Below are 21,849 nucleotides of genomic sequence, written 5' to 3' on the forward strand. Positions count from 1 at the left end.
CACCTGTCCAACACATACAGCTCGCAAACATGCAAAGATTTTGCCACCTGACAAATGCAGGCACCACTTTTGTCTCTGCCTGCTGTGATGCACTGATTTTTAACCCTTCAGGCTTTGTGCATTTTACGGTTTACTTACGTAAGAATTTTGAAAGGATATCGACAGATTATTGCTTCCAAAATGACTGAATTTTTGCTAGTCACAGCAACACTCCCCATTGTAATCGGTAAGAAAGTGTGTAATACCGATATTGCCTCAAAAAATATTTTAAGCTGCATAATAATACCTGACACGGTTGCACATGTTCTTACGATACCAGTATTCATGACGCACGGCTATTTGGCATTTTGTGTGTGAAAGACAGATTCTCTAATACTTACAGCCAATCATCATCATAGCAACGGCAAAGATCTTCTCCCCATCCGTAGTCGGAGCGATGTTCCCAAATCCAACGCTGGTGAGGCTGGTCATGGTGAAATACAAAGAGGAGATGTAGACCGAATCTTTGCTTGGTCCGCCCTCCCATTTTCCAGAGCCGGACATGTTAAAGCGGTAAGGTGTTCCTATGGACATCCCCAGCTGATAGAGCCAGCTGTCAGTTCGGATCTTGTTTGTATCCTCATCGAAAACTTCATAGTCTCCTATGCTGTACCAAATGCAGGCCAGCCAGTGCGCTGCGAGACCAAACACACACACCAGCAGAACCAAGACTGCTGCTCCGTATTCAATGTAGTGGTCCAACTTCCGAGCTACGCGACCCAGGCGAAGGAGCCTGACCACTTTCAGTGAACTGAAGAGGCTACTGATGCCCTAGAAGGATAAAGTACAGCGACCATTAGAATTTAGTATTAAAGGAACAATATTCACAACTGCAGCTTCCAAAGACACAAGGTGAGCCACAACAAACAGAAGGTCATCAAACAACACCTGAGGAGACTGTGAAACATGACAAGGTTAGCGACCGTTTTCAGGGGTGGATATACGCCCTCTTGTCTTCATCCACTACCATTTTGTGGGGTGCTCTCTGAATGACCCTTTCAAGTTATTTAAATAGGTCTGCAAATACATTTGTAAAGACATCAAATGACAGGTGACTTTTTGCGCATCCAGTTGTGCAAGCAGACCATCCCCGAGCAACCTGCTGCTAGTTTAGGCTGACCAGAAATTAATGTGGAAGTCACTGACCATTAAACTATACAAATCTCGTGTTGAGAGGAAGATAACCAGACACCTACGGAATTCACTCGAGTACCTGGAGTCACCAACCTCTTACGGCTCTTCCTGATGGATCCTGGACAACACGTGTCCTCTCATGACTCAGACATCAGACATTATGCAGCATTTAGTTCAGAAGACACTGGACATACGTGGTGATTTGTAATTGTTCAGCGTAATGGCGCATTTCCTATGACATTACTGTCTCACAAGAATTCACATGCTGACAGTCAGTCCTCTGACATTTCTCACCCGGACTACACAAAGCTGAACTATTTCAAATATCTCACTGTCTCATGACCGCATCGTATTCGGTTTACGACAGCTTTGTTATCAGCGAGGCATTTCTGTGCCCATACGAATACGGCTCCCATTAAAACAGGATTAAGGTAGCACGCAGGACTTTGTAGTGTTAGCTTTTGGAACAGATTTGCAATTCCATGCACAAGAAATTAAATAAACAAAAAATTCAAAGCCATTTGGGTCATGAGAAAATGTGAACAGCCTTTCATACAAATCCTTTCGTTTTTTTTCTTTCTACTCCCTCTTTCCAAGACTGTATCAGACATAGAAGTCTGATTAAAATTTAAGCAGACTGGTTTAATGAGCATTTCTGGAAACGCACAATTGCATACTTCTGGTCACCAGCTTTTACTGGAAGCTTCTCCATTCCTTCATGAATACCACTGCTTTAGTATCTTAGGCTGGTTCAATGCACTAGAAGAGATGTTTTAGGAAATAATTACATAAAGCATACTGACTCCTGTTCCTCGGGACTGCAGCAATGTATTTCCCCTTTGTTTTGTGAATTTGTCATGATTACATTGACTCATTTTCAGAGGCAGATGTAATTTGTTACCTGGGAACACACCATCAATTTCCGTTTATTTGGACAAGATCTAACACAACCAGGGAGAGGGGAGCAAAGAGAAAACAGAATCCTTCCTTTAAATCAGAGATATTTATCAGTTGTAAAAGAGACCAAGGGATCTCTTCTTTTCATGATTGCCTATGCCAAATGTTTCAAGTCACTGATGCAAAAACTCCTTCACAAAGTTAACTTCCGTTTCCCGTTCACTCCACACCCAGCTTCGTTTTGTAAAGAATGGACCAAAGCCTTGATGCTAATTCAAAGAGCAGGATGCAGAAGGCACTTCCAGGGAAGGGAAAGCTGGTACTTCTGAACACTCAGGATGGAGAGGAAAAGCAAAGGGAAAAACCACAATGAACTCTAACGCGATAATTCTATCTTAGAACTGGATAAGCAAGTCCCTGGGTGACAAGCGTGTATAGTCTCTACATCCTAAACATCCGCATTCTGACATTGCAACGCAGCCTTCTGGCCTCTCTCCTCATGACCAAAGCCCGTTTCTCCTTTCCCCTTTACAAACTGGAACAACAGAACAACAACGTTTTACATTTTGAGAGGTCGCCAGTAATGGCCTGCTTTTAGCTTCAGTCTCAAAGCCAAGCTTTTTAATCACCTGGTGCTTACACGTCTCAGGCAGGAATTTTTTCCATCCCAACATTTTAAAACCCAGTTTTTTGTTTGCTCAAAGGCAGTGGTGCAAAACGTGTTCTTAAAATTAAAACTCATCCCTGGATTTTAAAACAATAAATGCTGTTTGTCAGTGAGAGTCCGACCAAAGAGAAAAATAATAATGATTCAGGAGGGACTTGAAAGTTTGGAAATTGGTTAATTCCTAATTTTAAAAAAAAGTCATTTATCAGAAATACTTAGGGGAGAGGGGAAATCACAGAAAGAGAATTTAAGAAATGTGATATGAAAAATAGGAATATAAAATAAAATATTTGAAATTAGATTTAAAATGTTTAAGGCAAACTACTTTGCTCTCAGAGTACTTGTATCCTAACTTCCCTTGTGAAACGCACAAAAATAAATTTAAATTTAAAACATTTAAAATGTGATAGAACTGCATCATTTGGAAGAAAGCGATTCTACCAAATTATGACCAGGGTAGAGAGAATTAGGGGTTTGCACAAAGAACTCGCTTATTTACAGAAAATAAAATAAATACTTGGTTTGGTTCTATTTGATTTCCTCAGAGGAGAGAATTTGTCTGTTCTACACGGATCAATATCAAGAGGAAGAAATGCCCAGGGAAATAATTATTCATAACTCCCATAAAAATTTCTAAGTGACAGAATTTCAAATGGGTATAAACAATGGAAACTTTAAATAGACCGTTTCATAGATGGTACAGTAGGGAAAAATACCAGATCATTCTTCAAGACTTTAAAACAGTACTTCTTGTCACTAAATTTAGCAGGCAGTATTTTAATACTCACAGGAATAGATCTGCTGGATTCAAAATCGACAAAAGTTTTAGATTACCACCTTCCAAAACAGAACTGTGCTTTTAGACTCCTGCCCGTTTTAGTGCTCTTGCCAGTGCAGATTATTTTATGCTTTTATCATACAGATGTCTCCACGATGTCACCCTAAAGAGCCCAAACTCGATTTACTCCTCCTGATGCGTCTCCCACCCCCTTAGCTCTGCTAATCCTACAACCTCTGAGAGGCTCCTCCCGCCCAAAGCAAATAGATGAATCTCAGTTCAAAAAAAAAACTAGAAACTGGACAACGGGTCCCAAACAGGCACCTTCAGAGGATCACCGTGAGGAACATCTGTCTGGCAGTCAGGGAATGGATGAGACTAAGTAAGACCCCACAAGGTCCTACCTGCACCTGATTTACTACAACACAGCTCCAACTGTTAGCGCTCTACCCAACAGAAACCTTCCCCTGGGGGGATGCAGAAGCTAAGAAATCTGTTACACGGGCAGAGTACATTTTTACTGTCTTTTGCTACAGAGAGAACTTACTTAAACATGCAGCACTTTGTTAAAGATGACAGAAAATACTGAATTTCTCACAAACTTATATTTCAAATTATTTGAAGTAACTGACACTAAATAAATATTATACTGCTGATACCTGCATATATAGTTGTTCAAAAATATTTAACAGCTTTGCATGCTTACTTTCATTGCCAGCGATGGCTGATGCATAAAAGCGGAAGAGTCTGTAGCGAGTTCCCTCCAAACCAAAGGGCAAGCTCCAAGCACTAACAGACAGAATAAATAACTCCATTTGCTGACTGAGCAAACCCGAATGTCAGAAGCCCTTAAAATAATAAATACAAACACTCCCCCTTATTCTCCTCCCACACAATCTCTGCAGAGTGGAACTGCACCTCAAACGCAACAGACAAACAGACCAGCCTCGGACCTAGAGGAGAGCAGGACCCACACCTGACATTCAAAGAGAATGCTTCCCAAGTTTGCCCGTGAAATACCACCAAAAGTAAATTTCCAGGTATAACTTGTCATTAATTAGACCTACTCACGAGGGACTAAATTTACAGATTTTCTTTTGTATTTCCTTGTTTTCTGCATGACGTGATCTACTGACGTAAACCGTTCTTTCCAGGGGTTGCAACTAGAAGATGGCCTTTAAGGTCCTTTCCAACCCAAACCATTCTGCGACTCCATGATCCTACCGTCAGCGCGCCCCTTGTCTCACGCTGGTCTCAGCCATGGGAGTAACCTTCTTTCTGAACACAGGATCCAGGATACCCACGATTTGCCTCCAGCTTTGCATCAGACAACGTAAGATTTGTGCCATTCTTTCCACATCATAAAAAGGATAAAGGAGAGACGCTGTGATGAAGCACTTTGTGTTTTGAAAACATAAGGGCCGCAAATCGAGTAATTATTAGTTACTTGTGTCATTACGGTCCCCAGGAACAGTAACAGTCCTAGAGGCTGTATAAATAAAAAACATTTGCCATGCAAAATTCAATTCAGTAAGATTTCAACTAGGAAAAAAATATACATTGTTTAAAGACAGCAAAAAAAATTAACTACAGCCAAAAAAAAGTGAGAAATAATTCATTTTCCCTTCCAAACAAGATGGAGGATGAACAACTTTAGAAAAGAACTTTCATCCCACCTCATCTCCTACAGCTGTAGCAGCGTTAGCACTTTAGTAACAGATTCGGTCTGCATGACAGGATTCACTTTTTAGGCCATTATCAACTTTCCATGTGTACAGAAAGAAAATGCACTCAGTGCTTGGGTTAAGATCCTATTTTTTTAGTACCAAAGGATAATTTACTTCCTGCTTACTATCTCTTTTAAAAAAGAGAAATACTCAGTACTGGCACAAATCGGTTCTAATTTTTCCAGCACTTTCCTCTCTTACAGAACTGATGAACTTCAGGGTTCATCTCAATTTAAGGGAGATGCGGGAGACTAAAAGCTAACCATTAAAAGGACAAGAATGAAACAGAAAGAAAAATTAATTATTTGTCCCAAAAAGGGAGGCAGCGAACCAAAGTTATCACTACCACGCGAGGCAAGAGCCAGGGAAAGCACTGCCTTCTTTCTCGGTGTTTGATTCCGAAGCCGGCTGTGCTGCAGCCTGGCTCTGCCCATTGCAGGAACGTGGCAGCCCTGTCAGGTCACTATTAGTACTTCTCATTTCGGTTATTTGCCTCTTCTGATTTTCTTAATTAGGTCTGAGAACATGACCTTTCCTACAGGCTGCCGTATTTAGCAACCAACAGATGAGAGAGCGTTGTGCGCGCAGGTCAAAATCAATATCTAAACCCTCTGGTTACTGCTGTGGTTTTCAGCGCTGAAGAAAGCGGATCTCTAGACTCGCAAAGCTTATTTTAGTCAGACATCTGCAAGCTTGGTTAGAATCGAGAAAGAAACAGTAATAATTCATGTGTAAGAGCACAGGATATGAGAAGAGATGGAAAGGCTGATTTTTCATTTATAAAACTAAGGCCACACTCGCCTTACACACATACTTGTGCACTCCAAAAACCAACAAACTGGGAAACAAACTCTTTCTTTTACTTTGAGAGGAAGGAAAAAAATAAATAACACATACATAATCCGAAGTATCCACAGTATTGAATAAAAAATTCACCCCGACAGACAGCCATCTGTTTCCCAATGCTTCCGATTCACAGAAGCCATCAGTTCCAGAAGCTTTTTACTTACCTCAAAAAGGCAAAACACCCAAGTAAGACCTAGTGTTACTGGCATCTAATACCACTCCATCTTTCCAATTCTAATCCAATCCCTAATACAAAATAGACTATAAAGCAACCATTTAGCTACTCAAATAAATACCCTTTGCCTTCTCATCCGACTTGCTGCCTCGGATCAATAGAGTATGCTGAATGGGGGAAAAAAGAGGAGAGGAACTGATCCCTGCCTCTGAAACATGCTTCCCTTTACATACAGTCTAAGTTTCGCTCTAACAGCAGCTTTTAGAAATCATTCAGAATCTAATATATATATATATATTCAATTAGCTCTTCTTCTTGGACAAAGGCTATCACTGTACATTATCCCTGAAAATATAATTCAGCATTTTAATTCTTTTAGCCTTATACAGATTGAACAGCTTATGTGGACCATGATTCTCTCTTTAACAGTATGATAAATCGTGTTGTGCTTTTCAAAGCTATGAAGAAGTAGCCCTGAAACCAAAAAACACTCTTACTTATCTGTGACTTAGTAAAAGGACTGATCTGAACATCAGTAGTGCAGAGGAGGGGCTAACTGGCATCTTAACAGCCACAGCACACCTATGAAGCAGGTTTGGCAGGGACACAGCAATCTATCTGCTCCAGTATTCTCTTTTGGGAGGGGCTATCCATCAGCAGACAGCGTCAATGTCTCTGAGCCACCAAGGTGTACAAACCCAGGGAAGACCAGGGAAGCAAGCAGAATTTAAATGAACTAAACACCTTAAGCAGGCTTTCAGCAGAGGAGAGAATTTAACCCTGAATGGGGTAAATAGCATAAGAGTTCTGCAGTGCCTGTATGCATCACCAACACAATTTGGAAAACCCAGGATTGAGGGGGAAAGCGTAAAAGAGGCACTGCAGTAGCAGCATGGAGGTTCGGTTTTTAAGGAGGGAAGTTAGAGAAACTCGTATTTCATTGAAAAAAAAAAAAAAAGAAGGGGAAAAAAAGAGCAAAGAGGAGAAACAACCTGAACCAAATCCTCAAGAGACTGAACAGTTAAGTGCTTCTTTCTCTATCAGTTTTATACCCTGGCAGTCCACTTTACCCCAGGAATCTGCTTTACCCCATTTGCATTCCCCCCCTGCTGACCTGTTAAGGAGTAATTCCTGCCTGGCACAGCCCCTTGGGGCCAGGCTGCAGTACGGAGGCACCTACAAAAGTCAAGACAAGCAGCCTCCCTCCTCCATGACCACCTTTCCTTTCTTTTGCACTCACCTTCCTCCACAGGTTAAGGCCCCAAGCTCCTTGTGAAGCTCTCAACACCACCCAGAAGCCACATCAACAACGCCCCAACTTTGCTCCAAGGGCCTCTGGAAGGTGGAAGCCCAGAGCATCCATCTCCCTTGGGCTTTGCCCTTTTTCTCAGGGGTCTCTCACAAGGGGACACCCAACCAAATAAACCTCCGCTACCACCACACCCCCTCAAACCAAGGCCCATGCTCCAGCCTTCCCACTGCCCCACCTGGGTACATAACCCAATTGCTTGATTCTTCCCCAGCAGCACCAGTAAGGAGTCACCCAGTCCAGGCGGTCTCACTTATCCCTTGTCATCTACTTCCATTGTGTCCAAGAACCACAGTTTGCCAACATTTCCTCTGTGCCTGGATCATACTCTGCGATAATCAGCTGCTTTCTTATAGGCATTACATAGAAAGTAGGTTATGACTACTTTAATTTTAATAAGCCACAGAAAAATATGAATCCATCACCAGATTTATCAATCGAGTCACACGCAAAACACAATACTGCCTAACTGGACAGACCCAAGGAAGAGTGGTGAACTACACACTGTTTCAAACAGATTTCATATTACACAGCTGTTTACAGTTTAAAAGGCTTTAAAAATCATATTTTCCAGTTTGCAAAATTGATCTAACCCCAGATCTTTCTTTATAGGCCCCCTTCTATCCCATAAAACTATAAATATGACAATTTATTCCCTTGCCCCTTATTGCAAGCAAATGGTAAAACAAGTCTAGGGAAGTTGCATGCTTTTCAGCGTAGCTACTTCAGTAATTCCTAGATAGCTAATTTGTATTAGCATGAGAGATTATTCCACTAATAAGGTTTAGATTAATCTATTGCAAAAGTACTGCCTCAGAGCTGCCAGAAATCTGACCAACTCCACATTCATTTTTTCCTCTCAACTCACTGTTTACTCTCCAGCTCCACCGTGCTCACTTCGCACTAAGCAGCTTAATTTACTTCTATTACTCCTATACCGTGTTTTTTCTGGGACTTTTTTATCATCATAAATTTTGTCCTTTCAAAGCTGCGTACCTACTTTGCCTACATGCTCTCTTCCCTCTTACTCATCCATTTAAGTGAACACTAGATCATTTATATTGAACACATCTTTCCTGATGACCTTTTACTACACATTTATTTCTCTTCTACCTCAACTAATACGAGTGATATACGGCTCTCGATTCGGCGTCAGCCAGCAATTGATCATGTGTTTCATTCAAATACAGATAGCGTTTACTACTACAAACTCCCTATTTCAGATTTATATGGTGGTGACATGACTGGATTCCACTCCCACCGTGAGATTACACAACCGCGTCACATGTAATAACCCAAATTTTTTCCAATATAAATTATATCTTATGGTGTTATGGCTGAAAACCACAGCATAAAATTGCTCAAGCTGACACTGCAAAAACACGCTTCAGCTTGCCTTTGGAATTCAAAGTCTTAAATTGCACAGTTCTTGGCAAAACTTGTGGAATTTTTCTTCAAGCCTGTTTTTTTACTAGATCTTCTGATTGATGTCTCAACACAAAAAGATAACATTATCCCCCAAAGTAGGTGGTATTTCCTTAACACTAATTTTAAGGAGGAATGATACTAATTACGGTAAAGGATTACTGACAAATGTTATTGTGATCATTCAAATTCAAAACCACGTGTTTTAAGGGCTGTATAAACTTTAGACCAGTATTTTTTTTTTTCTTACTCAAACTACACCACAGCATGATGAATTGTCTTATCAGTAGAAAGTTTAAGCCTTAATTCATATTAATTCATATTTAACTGTATAATTAGCTTCCCATATAGAAAAGCCAGGATATAACTTTTCTTTCATTTGGGTAAGAGTGGAAATCTCTCTACAGATACTTGTTGCTCCATTTGTTGAATTCTGTTCATGTCTGAATATGAGACACCGTATGTTTCTCGGAGCACAGCGCCTGAGATCAGAAGCCTCATACACTCTCATATTTAATTCTATGGCTTTGAACAAAGACATTGAAGTTTTCCCTTTCCTCTTCCATCTGTGGATGTGGCTATTCATACTTAAGTGCCTCTTGTATTAATTGTAGTTATTAATAGTTGTCTTCATAAATAGTTAATGAATTCAAATTATTTTTGTGGACACAAATATTCTCAACAGTGCAGAGAGGAAACTGGAATTTCAATTATATTAAAAAATGTTAAATGAAAATATACTAATGTTCCAAACTGCAACAAACCCAAAGAATTTTGAAATTGCCAGAAAAAACACAGAAGTCACACTCAATTTTGTTTCAAGAAAATATTTTCCATTATATCTTACAAGGGAATAATGAAGTAAATTGCAAAACAAAAAGTCACTTCAAAATAGAAAATAAATCCAATGTCAGATGTTTTTAAAATGAGTATCTGCATGTCAGAAATACTGATCAACTCCACTTTCATATAACTAATCTTATATTGGCAGATCACTTTAAAGATGACCAAACTTTCACTATTACTCTCTCAAGAGCTAAGTGACGGGACAGTCCCAGAACGACCCAGAGCCAAAAGAGCCTCAGCTCCCTACACCCAGTTTTTACCGCTTCAGCTCCAGGTCCTGCGCCCCTTGCGCATCAATTACTGCATCACAGTAATTATGGTACTCTTAAAAACAAATTGACTTATCAAGTTAGTTCCTCCATGACGTCCTCAGAGTCTTCACTGACGTTTCTTTTAACAGAGAATGACATCAGGAAAAAAAAAAAAACAAAACAAAAAACACCAACACCACACACCGGATTCTATTTCCTGCTGTTTAAAATCATATACGGAAAACGTCAAAACAGGAAAAAAGTCATTCATATTCTCCACCTCATTTTATCACCACTGTTGACAGAAGGTATCTTTTAACCTCTGGCAGTTTTTTTAAGAGCATTCACATTAGGACTAAAAAAAAAAAAAATAAATCCCTGCAGCAGCCCCAGCCACCTGCTCACTCCCATCTCGTGGCTCCAAGGGAATTCCCTTCAGCAAAATCCAAGTGACACACAGGGAACAATTCACTTCGGCTACGTGTGCCTTGAGCAGCACAGCCTTGCAGCTGACTTCCTCCAACTGTGAAATAATACGGTATGTAATCCAAGGCGAGAGACAGGTAAAATTGAAACCTGTGAGCTTGGAAGGAAGGGAGCTGACCCCCAGGGAGCATCCACACGGCAGAGAAGACCACAGCGGGCAAAGCCTTTCTACTTTTAAGACTCCTTGATTGTGGCGCTTTTTTTTTCTTTAATAAAAGGTTCTCTCTCTCTCTCCAGGCAGTTCATGAAACAGTGATCAGCACACACTGTTCTGAAGCCCCACCTGACGTGCACTACGTTCTTCTGCTGGCAAAGCCCCTCAGGTCCTGTAAACCAGCCCAGGAGCCCTTAATAGAAGTACAGCAATTTACACGAGTGGAAACTCTGCTCTAATGATTTTACAATGATTTATATCAGCTAGATGTCAGAACCCACTAGGGGAAATAGAGATGAACAGTCTTGAAAGGAGAGCATCAAGAAAAATGCTTTTCCTTGGGCGCGATAGCTAGAATAACTAAAACTAACGCTGTTATACTGATTAAGGAGACTGTTGAAGAGCCACAGGAAATCTGAAGTACCAATCAGCTTCTCATTGTTACAAGGCCGCACTGAGATGGAGAACCTGGAGAAATTCAACATCCCACAAGAATTTCTCTGCAGAACTGCTACTGTGAGTCTGAGAGCGCCTGTGCTCAGCTCAAGGGCTGTCACAGCCGCTGGTATAGACATTTCCTCGGGGATGTTCTGTAGGTCACGTCACCAGCCTGCAGTTCTGAAACGCTCCTCCAGCAACACCATCAGCAGGTTGCTACTATCTGCAGGGGGTGAGAAGAGCTTTTGGTTTTTTGCCTCTTGCAGTTTTCTGGGTGGTTTTTTGGGAGGGGTATTTTTTTTTTTTTTTTGACTCTTTCAGTCCAAACGTCAGGAACTGCCATGCGGCCACTCATTCTGTTGCTTTATCAGTGCTGTGGCAAAGTGATATGTGAAAGCTCTGCAGCCTAATCTGCTGCCTGTGTTCTTTTTATGACAAACAAATATTTAGGGACAGGTCTCACAAGGCTTTTTTGCTTGATCTCATTTGTGTTATTTCAGTCTGTAGCTTTACATAAAAATGAAAACCTCTTGAGGGAACTAAATATCAAACATCATGATTTTTCCACTACATTCAACAGTTTACTTACTTGTCCTCGAGTCATTGATAAAAATACTTTAAATTTGATAAAATAAACCTGTGCAGTGTATTTTACAAAAGGAATGCGGTTTTACGTTTTACCCAGATATTTCACTTGGCATAATTTGCTTTTAATAGCTAGCCTGTCCTTTATAGCATGGTCATATTTTAAAGGAACTCATAAAAATTAAATTTTACAGGCTGAAAATTAAATACTAAGCACTGAGGAGATGTATCTGTACATTACAGGTTTAGGATGTGTCACAGACACATACAGACACATAATTAGTAGATGGTACAGAATTTATAACGTAATTAGAAAGTGGACTGATGGAATCCTCTTTAAGATTTTATTAGCAATTCATTAACTCTCTGAACTATTGAGGCATGGAACCGTAAAATATTTAGTTTAGAAATATTTTCTTGGCAGCCTTAGGAGTAGGAGAACAAGCAGTTAAAACAGGGTGGTGTTGCGTTTCCGGTGTCTGAATGATAGTCTCTTGCTAGCTTGTGATCTGTTCCCGAAGAAATCAGCAAGGATTACGGGGGAATATAAATTTCGAGATTTCTCCCTATCCTTTCGTCTAATTATGGAATTACCAAACAAATGTCAAAACAGCATCTTCAATTGCTTCACCTTCATCTGAAACAACTGTTGCCAAACAACTCTCTGCAGATCACCAGATACCCACACAGAACTTCCTGGTGGTCTACAAAGATTTCGTGAGTCACTGCCTGCCTCTCTGCCACCTGCTATATTGTATTAGAAGCAGCTGAGAAAAGCGTATTATACCTCCTGATTGCTGACGGGAAGAATTGACATTAGCGAGCACACCCTGTTCAGTCAGCAGGCAAAGCAAGAGAACCCTGCCCCAAGAACCCATCCTGACTCTGCGGTCCATGCTGCTCATGGTAAGTCAGATGAAGCAGTTCTCCTCAGTGCTGTACAGAGGTTCTGCTGCCTGCTTCTCCCTGTCCTCCTGAACTCTGCTGATGTAGAATGCAGGAGAAAAAACACGGATTTCTGACACCAAAACACCTCAGCCTCTCCCAGTGCAGTTAAAGATGGACCCTTCTGGCTAGGACTCATAAGCAAACTCCTACCTGCACTAAGGGCAGCTGCTAGAGGCATCTGTACACATCCAACACATTTAAAATCATACATCTCTCTCCTTTCTCCCACCTCCACCCAACCATTCAGTAATAATTAATGGGTGGAAGCGGAACTAGCATACTGACCTCATCGACGTTCTCAAATGCATTGATGACATCATACGGCAAGCATGAGAGCAGATCGATCACAAACCACGTCTTCAGGTAATTCATGCGAATCAGCTTTGGGTCAGAGATCACCTCTCCGGCTGGCCCCACAAAGGTGGTATGGAAATTAAGCACGATGTCTACCAAAAAAATGACATCTACGATGCTGTCGACTACTAGCCAGGCCACATTGTTCTGTTTTGTTTTAAAGGAGACATTGTAAGGGACCAAGATAGCAGTGTAGAAAGTTAAAATCAAGATGATCCAGTCCCAGGTAGTCTTGAAAACGCAATAATGCAAAATTATGTGCGGCGGAGTCTTTGGTGCCTCTTGTTTGTACTGCGGGAGGATTTCAGAGCCCAACTGCAGTACCTGTAGTGACAGAGATTTTAGAAGAAAAAGAAAACGTTTCATTTTTTAATGCTATTTTTCACATTGTAGATTCTCAAGCTCAGTAAAACAGCTGATAAAAACACACGTCCATTAATGTCTTTTAACATCACCAAAGGGTAAGCAAGTCAGGATAAGTATTCTGTTAAACAAAATCCACATTAACCCAAGAACGTCATTAAAGAACATCACAAATCCACATTAACCTAAGTTGGTTTTTTTTTAATGCCATTAATTATTTTTTTCAGCAAAAGACGATCTGATAGCACGAGATTTAAACCCTGGACCTCAGGGTTTCAAGTGTTTTGCAAAACTGCAATCTCGATCAGTGCTGCCCGTTTTAAGGGTAGTATCTCCCCAGTTCTGCACACTAGGACAAAAAAAAGAGTAGTTAATTCTTGGGAACTAAAGTTTCTTTTTCATACCTATGAACAAGAATGTGTTTGTTTACACCTAAAGATATATAAGAGGGTGAAACCACCGTGAAGGATCTGTCTCCAAATAAAGACAAGATAAATTTTAAAATTAAATTCACCCTGGATGAGTTATGGGTAAAAACTAAGAGGAAGATGGAGGTTTGCTTGAGTGAAATGGGTTTGCTAATGCCAAAGTCATAGAACCTGGGAGAACTATTTAGGAGCATGGCCCCCTTTTCACATTTATTTACACATACTTCAGGGCAAAAGGGAGCAGAGACGGAAATTAAATGGCCACCTTTCTCGGGGAAAAGATCAGACAACATGGATATAAGAGGATGTCTCCTTCCATGCTCCTTATCTCAGGTTTTTTAACGTCAATTATTTAGACATGGATTTTTATCTGCAGGCTTTTCTGAGTGCCTTTTTCTTTTTTCTTTTCTTTTTTTTTTTTGTGAACTGGTGGGCTTTTTTCCAACAGAATAAGCCAAAGAGGACAAAGAAAACAATCAGCTACAAGAGTCCTACTTGGACAAAACAGCCTCAGATCAAGTTCCCTGCTGCTTTGAACCTTACATAATCACTTACTCTTCTGCACAACAGGGGTGACACACTGTCAGATCACAGTCCCTTGTGTAAATGACAATGGGAGCTGCAAGCCTGCCGACTTTGAGCTCAGTGTGCTCTCCAGAAAAGAAGCAGCGTGGCCTGCTCAGACCTGCATGTTAGCACAGAGGCATCAATAGTTAAAATAAATAAATAAATAAAAGGACTTAGTATTTTTGTTTCACTGAGTTTCTAGAACGAAAGCGAAGAGGGAAAAGGAACATTTTGCCCTAAGTAGAACCCTCGCAGACCAAACGAGGACTCAGATGTGTCCACTGCAGTGTAATACTCTGCCACTCCCGACCCTGAATCCTGCAGGTACTCTGTACTACAAATGAAAAAAGAAAAAAAAAAAAAAGTTGCCTTGTGGTGAGAGAAGCTGGAAGCACCATAATACAGAAGCAGTTTCTTCTCTACAGGAGGCACTGGCCAGCCAGTGCAGTCCCCTGAAGTCACTGGTAGTGACCAGAGGTGGCATGGGTTGTGTATTTAGCACGTGTACTCAGAGCGTTGTTCCTTTCAGGGCATGCTTACAGACCCAGCAACAAACATTAGAATGTATTTTCTCAAGAAAAGCTCTAGCCCACGATCAATACTGCAAATATTTCCTGCCCTCCCTTTTGAACATCGCAGCGGTACCTGAATCGGTTGGAAAGCACTGGGCAGCTACTGGCTTTTCTGAGGATTTCCACAAGTAGCAGCTCTGACATAAGATCCCACGCCTGCAAGAGGCTTCACTGGGCTAGAAGAGTCCTCTGCAATATTCACTCATTGCAATAACTGAGCAACAAAAACCAGCGTTTCCTACCACATTGTAACATTTTTCTGTCAGTTATCTGGGTTTTGGTTCTAATGCTGAGACCTTACCAGCACGGGGAGATTGTATCACCCCTTAAATGCAGGGTGAAAGCATAACCGCTCCTTTGCAATCACATGTCTCCTAGAGCTTATTTCCAATCAGCACAGGAAGAATCTCAACCACGAAACACTGAAATTAGTTCTTGTCACTTTGATTCTTATTTATACGTATGTAAGTTCTAGACTGAGAATTGTACAAAGCACTTCACTGCGGCCACTCTTTGTCTCTGTACTGCAAGAACTTGTGGAAATTCTGCATCGTCCAAACTCGAGTTACCTGACAGTGTGCTAATGTATTCCTGTATAACTGAATACAAGGAACAAAGGCAAGAACAATCTCCGTTTGGCAGTAAAGAAGGCGCTAAATTACGGTGTCCATTATTGTGCTGTAAATCAAAAAAAATTTACAGTAAAGCCAGTGGAACTGCAGAGGTGTAACACTGAACTAAATACAGAGAAAAAGAGACTTCTAGCTTCAGCCTGTCAAGAAAATAAAGAACTTTGCTCCTTCAGAGCTTTAAAATGTCATCCCCAAGTACAAAGCACTCTCCCCTCACCTGTTTGAGATTCAAGGGCTACAGCACAGGAAAATAAAAGGATTGATGTAGTCTTCCCTTTTTATTTAGAAAGCAGGCGTACTCTAAACTATTTGAATGGCTAGGGACCTTATCAATAGCTACTCTGAACTTCCGTTAACACTGTGGAGTCTCTGGTTAAGCTCTGCCAACGGCTATTTAACGTCATCAGGGGCCATGGCTTTAACCGGTCTCCAGTGGAAGGGTGTGCACCAGCAGTGTGGGTGTGAATCTCAAGAGGGGCGGAAACAGGGCTGGCGATGGGCATCAAGGAATGACACAGGGATACCAATCACTTGCAAGGTGGGGAATGCTGCCTGCAGGAAGCCTGGGGTGTCTCCAGTCTTCTTTGGGTGGGTTGGGGATGACAAGCTCTAGCTCTGACTCCCTCTTGCTACATCGCTAATACACACCTTGTAAAACAACTCCGCCTTGCTGGCATTGCCAGAGAGACGATCTGTCATTTCACAGCTCGAGACAGAAAAGGGCACTGTCCCAGCTCACACTGCCTCTCCTGGGAAAGGCATCCTGCTTTACAGATTGGCAAAGACAACCTTTGCCTCTGGGACTGCCAGCCAAAAGCTTTCAAAGACATCAAGTTTTTCACTGAGGGAAGAGGAAAACACCTATAACAAAGCTTAATTATCTCAGAGAACAAGCACATGCTTTTAGGATTAAGTACAAGCGAGCTCAGTGCTGGAAGCAGGTCCACAGTGCTCAGTGCTAAAGACTAGGTTTGTCAGGTTGCTCTAGAAGTTAGGAGAGCTCTTTTCTCCACTTTGCATGCCACGGGCCACACCGTGTCTACTTCTTCACCATCCTCCAAACACACACCATCACCCCTGGGTCATCGGGAGATTAAGGGCTATAAAACCCACTCTCTCTGCACCACCCAGCAAAGTCAGGTAGGTGCAAAGGGAAGGACCTTCTGTCCTATTCCAGCGTGCCCTTGCTGCATGCCAGCCTCTAGAGAGAGTAGTGCCAACCTGAGACACTGAAGCAGTCAGGTGCGGTTACCCACCCACTCGAACTAACTAGATTCAAACTGCTTCTAAAGGCACCTTTCCTGAAGGTGGGGGGGACAATCCAAGAGATGAATAAAAAAGTGATCATGAAGAAAACGTACAGAACCATACGAACCGATAGGCTGAGCTTCCACCCATGTGCACTGAACAAATACATTGCCACCATTTTTGAAATAACTGAAACAGCCCCGATTTTGGAAGGTTTTTCCCTATTATGCAGTTATACCACAGTGAAAGAAATCTTTATTTCAGAAAGTTATTAATTAAAGTATTATTCCAATTACTTATGATTCATCAGCCACTACGGTTGTATTATCTGCATCTGTTATTTGTGGTAATGATGCATGATGTTTTAACAGCTCTCTAAAACCAGAGAATATTATTTCAAGATCAGAAATGACAAATTTCATCATGGGTTTCACAAGGCTGTGTTCATTCTTTTTACCATAACAAAAAAAATAAATAAAAAACTATCCTAGATTTCTTTTAAAATGGTGAATATATCACCAGTCAAGACTCATAAAAGTACATCAACGAGTGGTTACAATGATTTATTTATTTTTAAGACTGCATGACTTGGGGAAAAAAACCCAAACACACAATCGATCCCTCATCTTCAGCTTAATCTCTCCCTTTTGTGTTTTCAGCCTCACATATTTGCTTCCTCTCACTCTCCCTTGCTTTTGTTTTCACAGGCACCCACACAAATTACTTCCAAGCCAAGGGCTAGGTGCTGTCTCAACCTGAAGTTGATTTTAATGGCAGCTATAAGATCTCGGTAAACAAGGTTTATGAAAAAAATTGACAGAAGTTCTGTTATTAAGCAGCACTGCTAAGCACCGTTATAATTTTTCTGCTTTAATTTCCCATAACTATTGTATTTTCTAAATGATGACATAATTGTGTTTACCCAGAACTGCCTGGTAAATACAGAGAACACACCAGCTTCTGCCATAGGTGCAGAGGACGTAGGTACTATGCAGTCATCAGGAAGAATGGTTCCTACAATCAGCTCCTTGGTGAAAAAACCACAGAAGTGTATCAGTTACTTCACACTCCTACTGCAAAATGTGCTCTTGGAGTTACCTAACACCCTTGCATAATCACATAATTAATGTAAGCAGTTTTCATATGACTGCTATTAGTGAAATCAGGCTAAAAAAAAAAAATCTACACATTTGAGGCTTAACCGACACCGCTCGTGTTATCCAGGGCCTGTGGATAAAACAAAGTAGTTTGTCACTGACACCTTTCTTAAACTAATTATTTCATAAACAATAGAAGAAATTATAAGGTTTTGCGGTAGGCACCTGGTTGGTATTTGTACAATGCTTTGCGCCACTCAGAGTCTAGGACTGGCTCCTCAGAGGTTCAAAAGTAAGTGATAAAGAACTAAGAGCAACACAAATAATATTCCAATAAATGAAGAGCTGTCTCGAGCAAACAAGATTGAAGTGCCACAGTGCGCAGGAAAAGAAAAAGGACAAATTTAAATTTGAACTTAAGATTTCAAATAGGCTACTACAGAGATGAAGAAAATAATTTAAAAAATTGAAAATACAAGAGGGAACAGTTGGAAATCTCACGTTCAATATAATTTTCCAGAATAAGAAGCTGGGCACCCCATACGTCTTCAAAGGAAGAAAAGTGGGCTTGTCCGTATGATTATCTGCACTCGGCTTTTTTCTAGTGTAGGTCTATTGACTGAAGTGGAATTACGGCAAATATATACGAGGCACCTAACACCACAGTTGGGGCCAATGTTCTTTTCAAAATAATGACTGCAATATTCAGTCAGCAATTAAAGAAACTCATTTCAGACATGTAAACTATACACTTGTCCTTTATTATCTGTAATGAATCAACTGGCTGTGCCAGTTATCACTTGCAAAGACCTGTTGAGCACGTTGGCTTGCAAGAAGTTCCAGTAATGTGCAGGTCCCAGCTGAGGTTCGCTGAGCCAAACAGTAACCTCAGGCCCTTTGTCTTACATTCTACCACCTGCATTTTGGCATGAACTAAAATTCAAGGGTAGACATCTACAGAGGAGATGATGCTAAACCTTAAGTAGGATTAGGAGGGAGATTCTTCCAAATTTCAGGATGCTAAAGCAACCTCAGGGTGGACAGGTGATAATCACAAGGTACTCCTACAGTGGATTGTCTGGCCCTCCCCAGTGCTAGTCTGATCTGTGTTATTTCTGCATTCCCAACAGAAGTCAGTCTGCCATTCTTGAGCGCATCTGCGTTAAACACTGAACAGGTAAAACTCCTCTCTGCGGGCATTTCATCATCGTCACATGCGGCAACAGTACAGGCCTGGGCAGGAGTTGTTTATTTTGCAGAGAAACTAACAAGTTCACCAGGCAAAACTAAAACTGACTTTATGGAGACCCCATGGAACCCATCGCTGGCTTACACCTCCAGCTACACAGGAAGAGTGAGAATTATTGACAAGAGTCACAGCTGCTGCCACGGCATTTACAGCAATAGGTGAAACAGGAGAGCCATGATATATCGACATGCTGTCATTAACACCATATGAAGACCTTCCCTAAGCTGTTTATACACCAGGGAGACCCTGCTACTGGCCCAGGAGACAGCTACAGTAAACTCAGGGCAGTCTCTCCCCCTCGTGGTGAAAGCCCTAAAACCCTGAGTACTTCAGGGAGCCTTCTCTCCCTGGAGCTCTTCTCAAAACTTTGGGGGTCTACTGAAATCACATTTTCCTAATCTGTCTGCAGTCTTGCTTGTGACATCTCATAGATGTTCTGTCCATAAAACCAGTAACCCAAGCACACATTTTAATCAGGCTGTAAAGCAGGATTGGGATCCCACTGAAAAAAACTACACATAAATGAATGCAGAGGACAACCGCGTCAAGGATTCTCCTGAATCTCCTTCTGTATTGGCCGAGTTTTTATCAAGCGAATAGTCCAAGATCCTACTAACACTGAGATCCTCAGAAGACCAGAAACTAAGCAAGAAAGTATTCCTTTGATAATAATGCCATTAGAAGACGTTGTTGAGGTACGGAACACAACACTGCAATTAGGTTACACATAAGTCTTCGGGACACTTTTTCTGCTCCGCTGCCACAGGATGCATTTCACAGCCCATGTGCCATGGTCTGAGCTCCCAGGCCAGCACTAGGCTTCAGATTTCCAAGGCAAGGAGGGACAGACAGTGCTTGGCTCACACACAGACAACATACCCACAAAGGCAGAAAACATTTCTTTACAGGTCTGAGGGGAAGAAAAAGTTACCTCAGCCAGTCGTGAATGCTTGTGAACGTTCTCTCCTTTCTGCACGCTAGGAGCAAGCTGCTGCAGGACGCCTCGACTGCTTGTGAGGGCACGGGTCAAGCGAGCAAACTTTCCCCAACCTTGAGAAAATATTACCAAAGAGAAAACACGTTACCAAAAAAAAAAAGCTGCAAGTGCACTACATAAAGTCTCTAGTACCTAACAAAAAAACACAAACAAAGAGAAGTGTTGAAACAGAGCAATCTGATTTAATACTGACCAAAAGGGAGTATAATTTCACCACGTAGCAGACAAAAGCAAGTCACAAAGTAGGCGTCAGGGTGGTAAAGTAGTAATATAACCCATGACTGCAGTGACTTTGTATTCAATGGCTCTACAAGAGCGTTGTTACATGAAGTGCAGCTTTTTTAAGGATAAATGTCCACTTTACAATAATCTTCTATTAAATCCAACAGCCAGATTTGGACCTTGCAGCACTGCCGAAGACACTCCAGACTAATCAAGATGTAAGACTAGAATCACGCACAGCAAAAATTACAGTCGCCTGTAACAGAAATGAATTTGGCCTCAGATGCATCAAGCACACTGATCTTGCATAAGCGGAGAAATATACATAAGATAATAAAAAGCAGAGCAAAGCAAAACAAAATCATTAATTTTATTCTCTCTAAACAAAAGGGGGGAATATACAAATAGATTTTCTCAAGCTGTAATAAAGCATTTAGCAGCTTCTGTCAGAGTAGTCATACACTGAATTTTTATTCACAGTGTATTTTACAGTCATTTCAAATACCCCTCAAAATTGAAGACCTGGAATGACAATCACAAGAGCTAGTTACAACCTTTATGAGGAGTACTTTGTCATATCAGAACGCCAGTCAGAGTATCCATACAATATATGGATATTTTTGGTACTCTGAAAGTATCAGTGCATTTAGTCCCAGTCTTGAAAAACGCCAGCACCACCCGGGAACTGCTGAGCAGTCTCACCTCCTACTCCAACTGGGGATGCTCAGCACTCTGCAGCTTCAGTTCTTAATGAGAACCTGGATCCAGAAAAAGTTCCCCCCGTATTATGGTTTTATCAATCACCAAAATAAATTATTAGCCATAGCTGTTTTTAAAGACCAGTCTGAAGTTTAACCTGACAAGTACAGAAATACGGGTGGTTAAAATACTGCCCATTTCTCTGAAGATGTCGTTGCTTGACGTCTCACTTCAATGGAGTTTGCAGGAAAGTATTTGGTAATTTAAGAAATGAACACACAAAATAAGCAAATTACATAGATCCAGTATTGAACGAGATCTTCCAGAGCAGACGTGAAAACAGAGTTCAGCATTTTCTCCTTTAAAAATAAGCAAAACGGTGCATTTATTAACTGGAAGAACCAAATTCCAAAATTAAGACCTCTCCAAAACCAAGAATAAAACCAAACATTTTCTTAGGCCTTAAAGCATGTCTTAAAGTAAGTCTGTCACCAGTAATTTAATAGGTAAGTTGAGGAGAATTAGCCAACATTTTCATACAATATTCAGCAACAAGCAGATTGAACAGTTGCCACCCAGGAAGCCTCATAAAACTATGTAAGTTTAGCTACCCTATTAAAGGACTGTTTCTTGGAAATAAATCAACACGACAGAACCTCAAGTGAGGTCAGTTTGTATCTATTATAAATCTGACCCAAATAAATTGATTTCTCACA

At 41.1% G+C, this 21,849-nt stretch overlaps 1 protein-coding gene across 1 annotated transcript in view; it reads right to left on the reverse strand.

Moving 5' to 3' along the window:
- Positions 1-20,266, reverse strand: part of LOC104499730 (potassium voltage-gated channel subfamily H member 1) — a gene marked incomplete at both ends in the record, with an annotated part of 57,177 nt that extends 36,911 nt beyond the window's left edge. The window contains 3 exons of the mRNA XM_010143277.1: positions 381-810; positions 12,991-13,383; positions 20,147-20,266. Coding sequence (XP_010141579.1) covers positions 381-810; positions 12,991-13,383; positions 20,147-20,266 — 943 coding nt within the window. The remainder of the gene's footprint in view (positions 1-380; positions 811-12,990; positions 13,384-20,146) is intronic.
- Between the last annotated feature and the right edge of the window lie 1,583 nt (positions 20,267-21,849).

Source organism: Buceros rhinoceros, unplaced genomic scaffold, assembly GCF_000710305.1.
Source record: "Buceros rhinoceros silvestris isolate BGI_N320 unplaced genomic scaffold, ASM71030v1 scaffold15199, whole genome shotgun sequence".
Taxonomy (NCBI): domain Eukaryota; kingdom Metazoa; phylum Chordata; class Aves; order Bucerotiformes; family Bucerotidae; genus Buceros; species Buceros rhinoceros.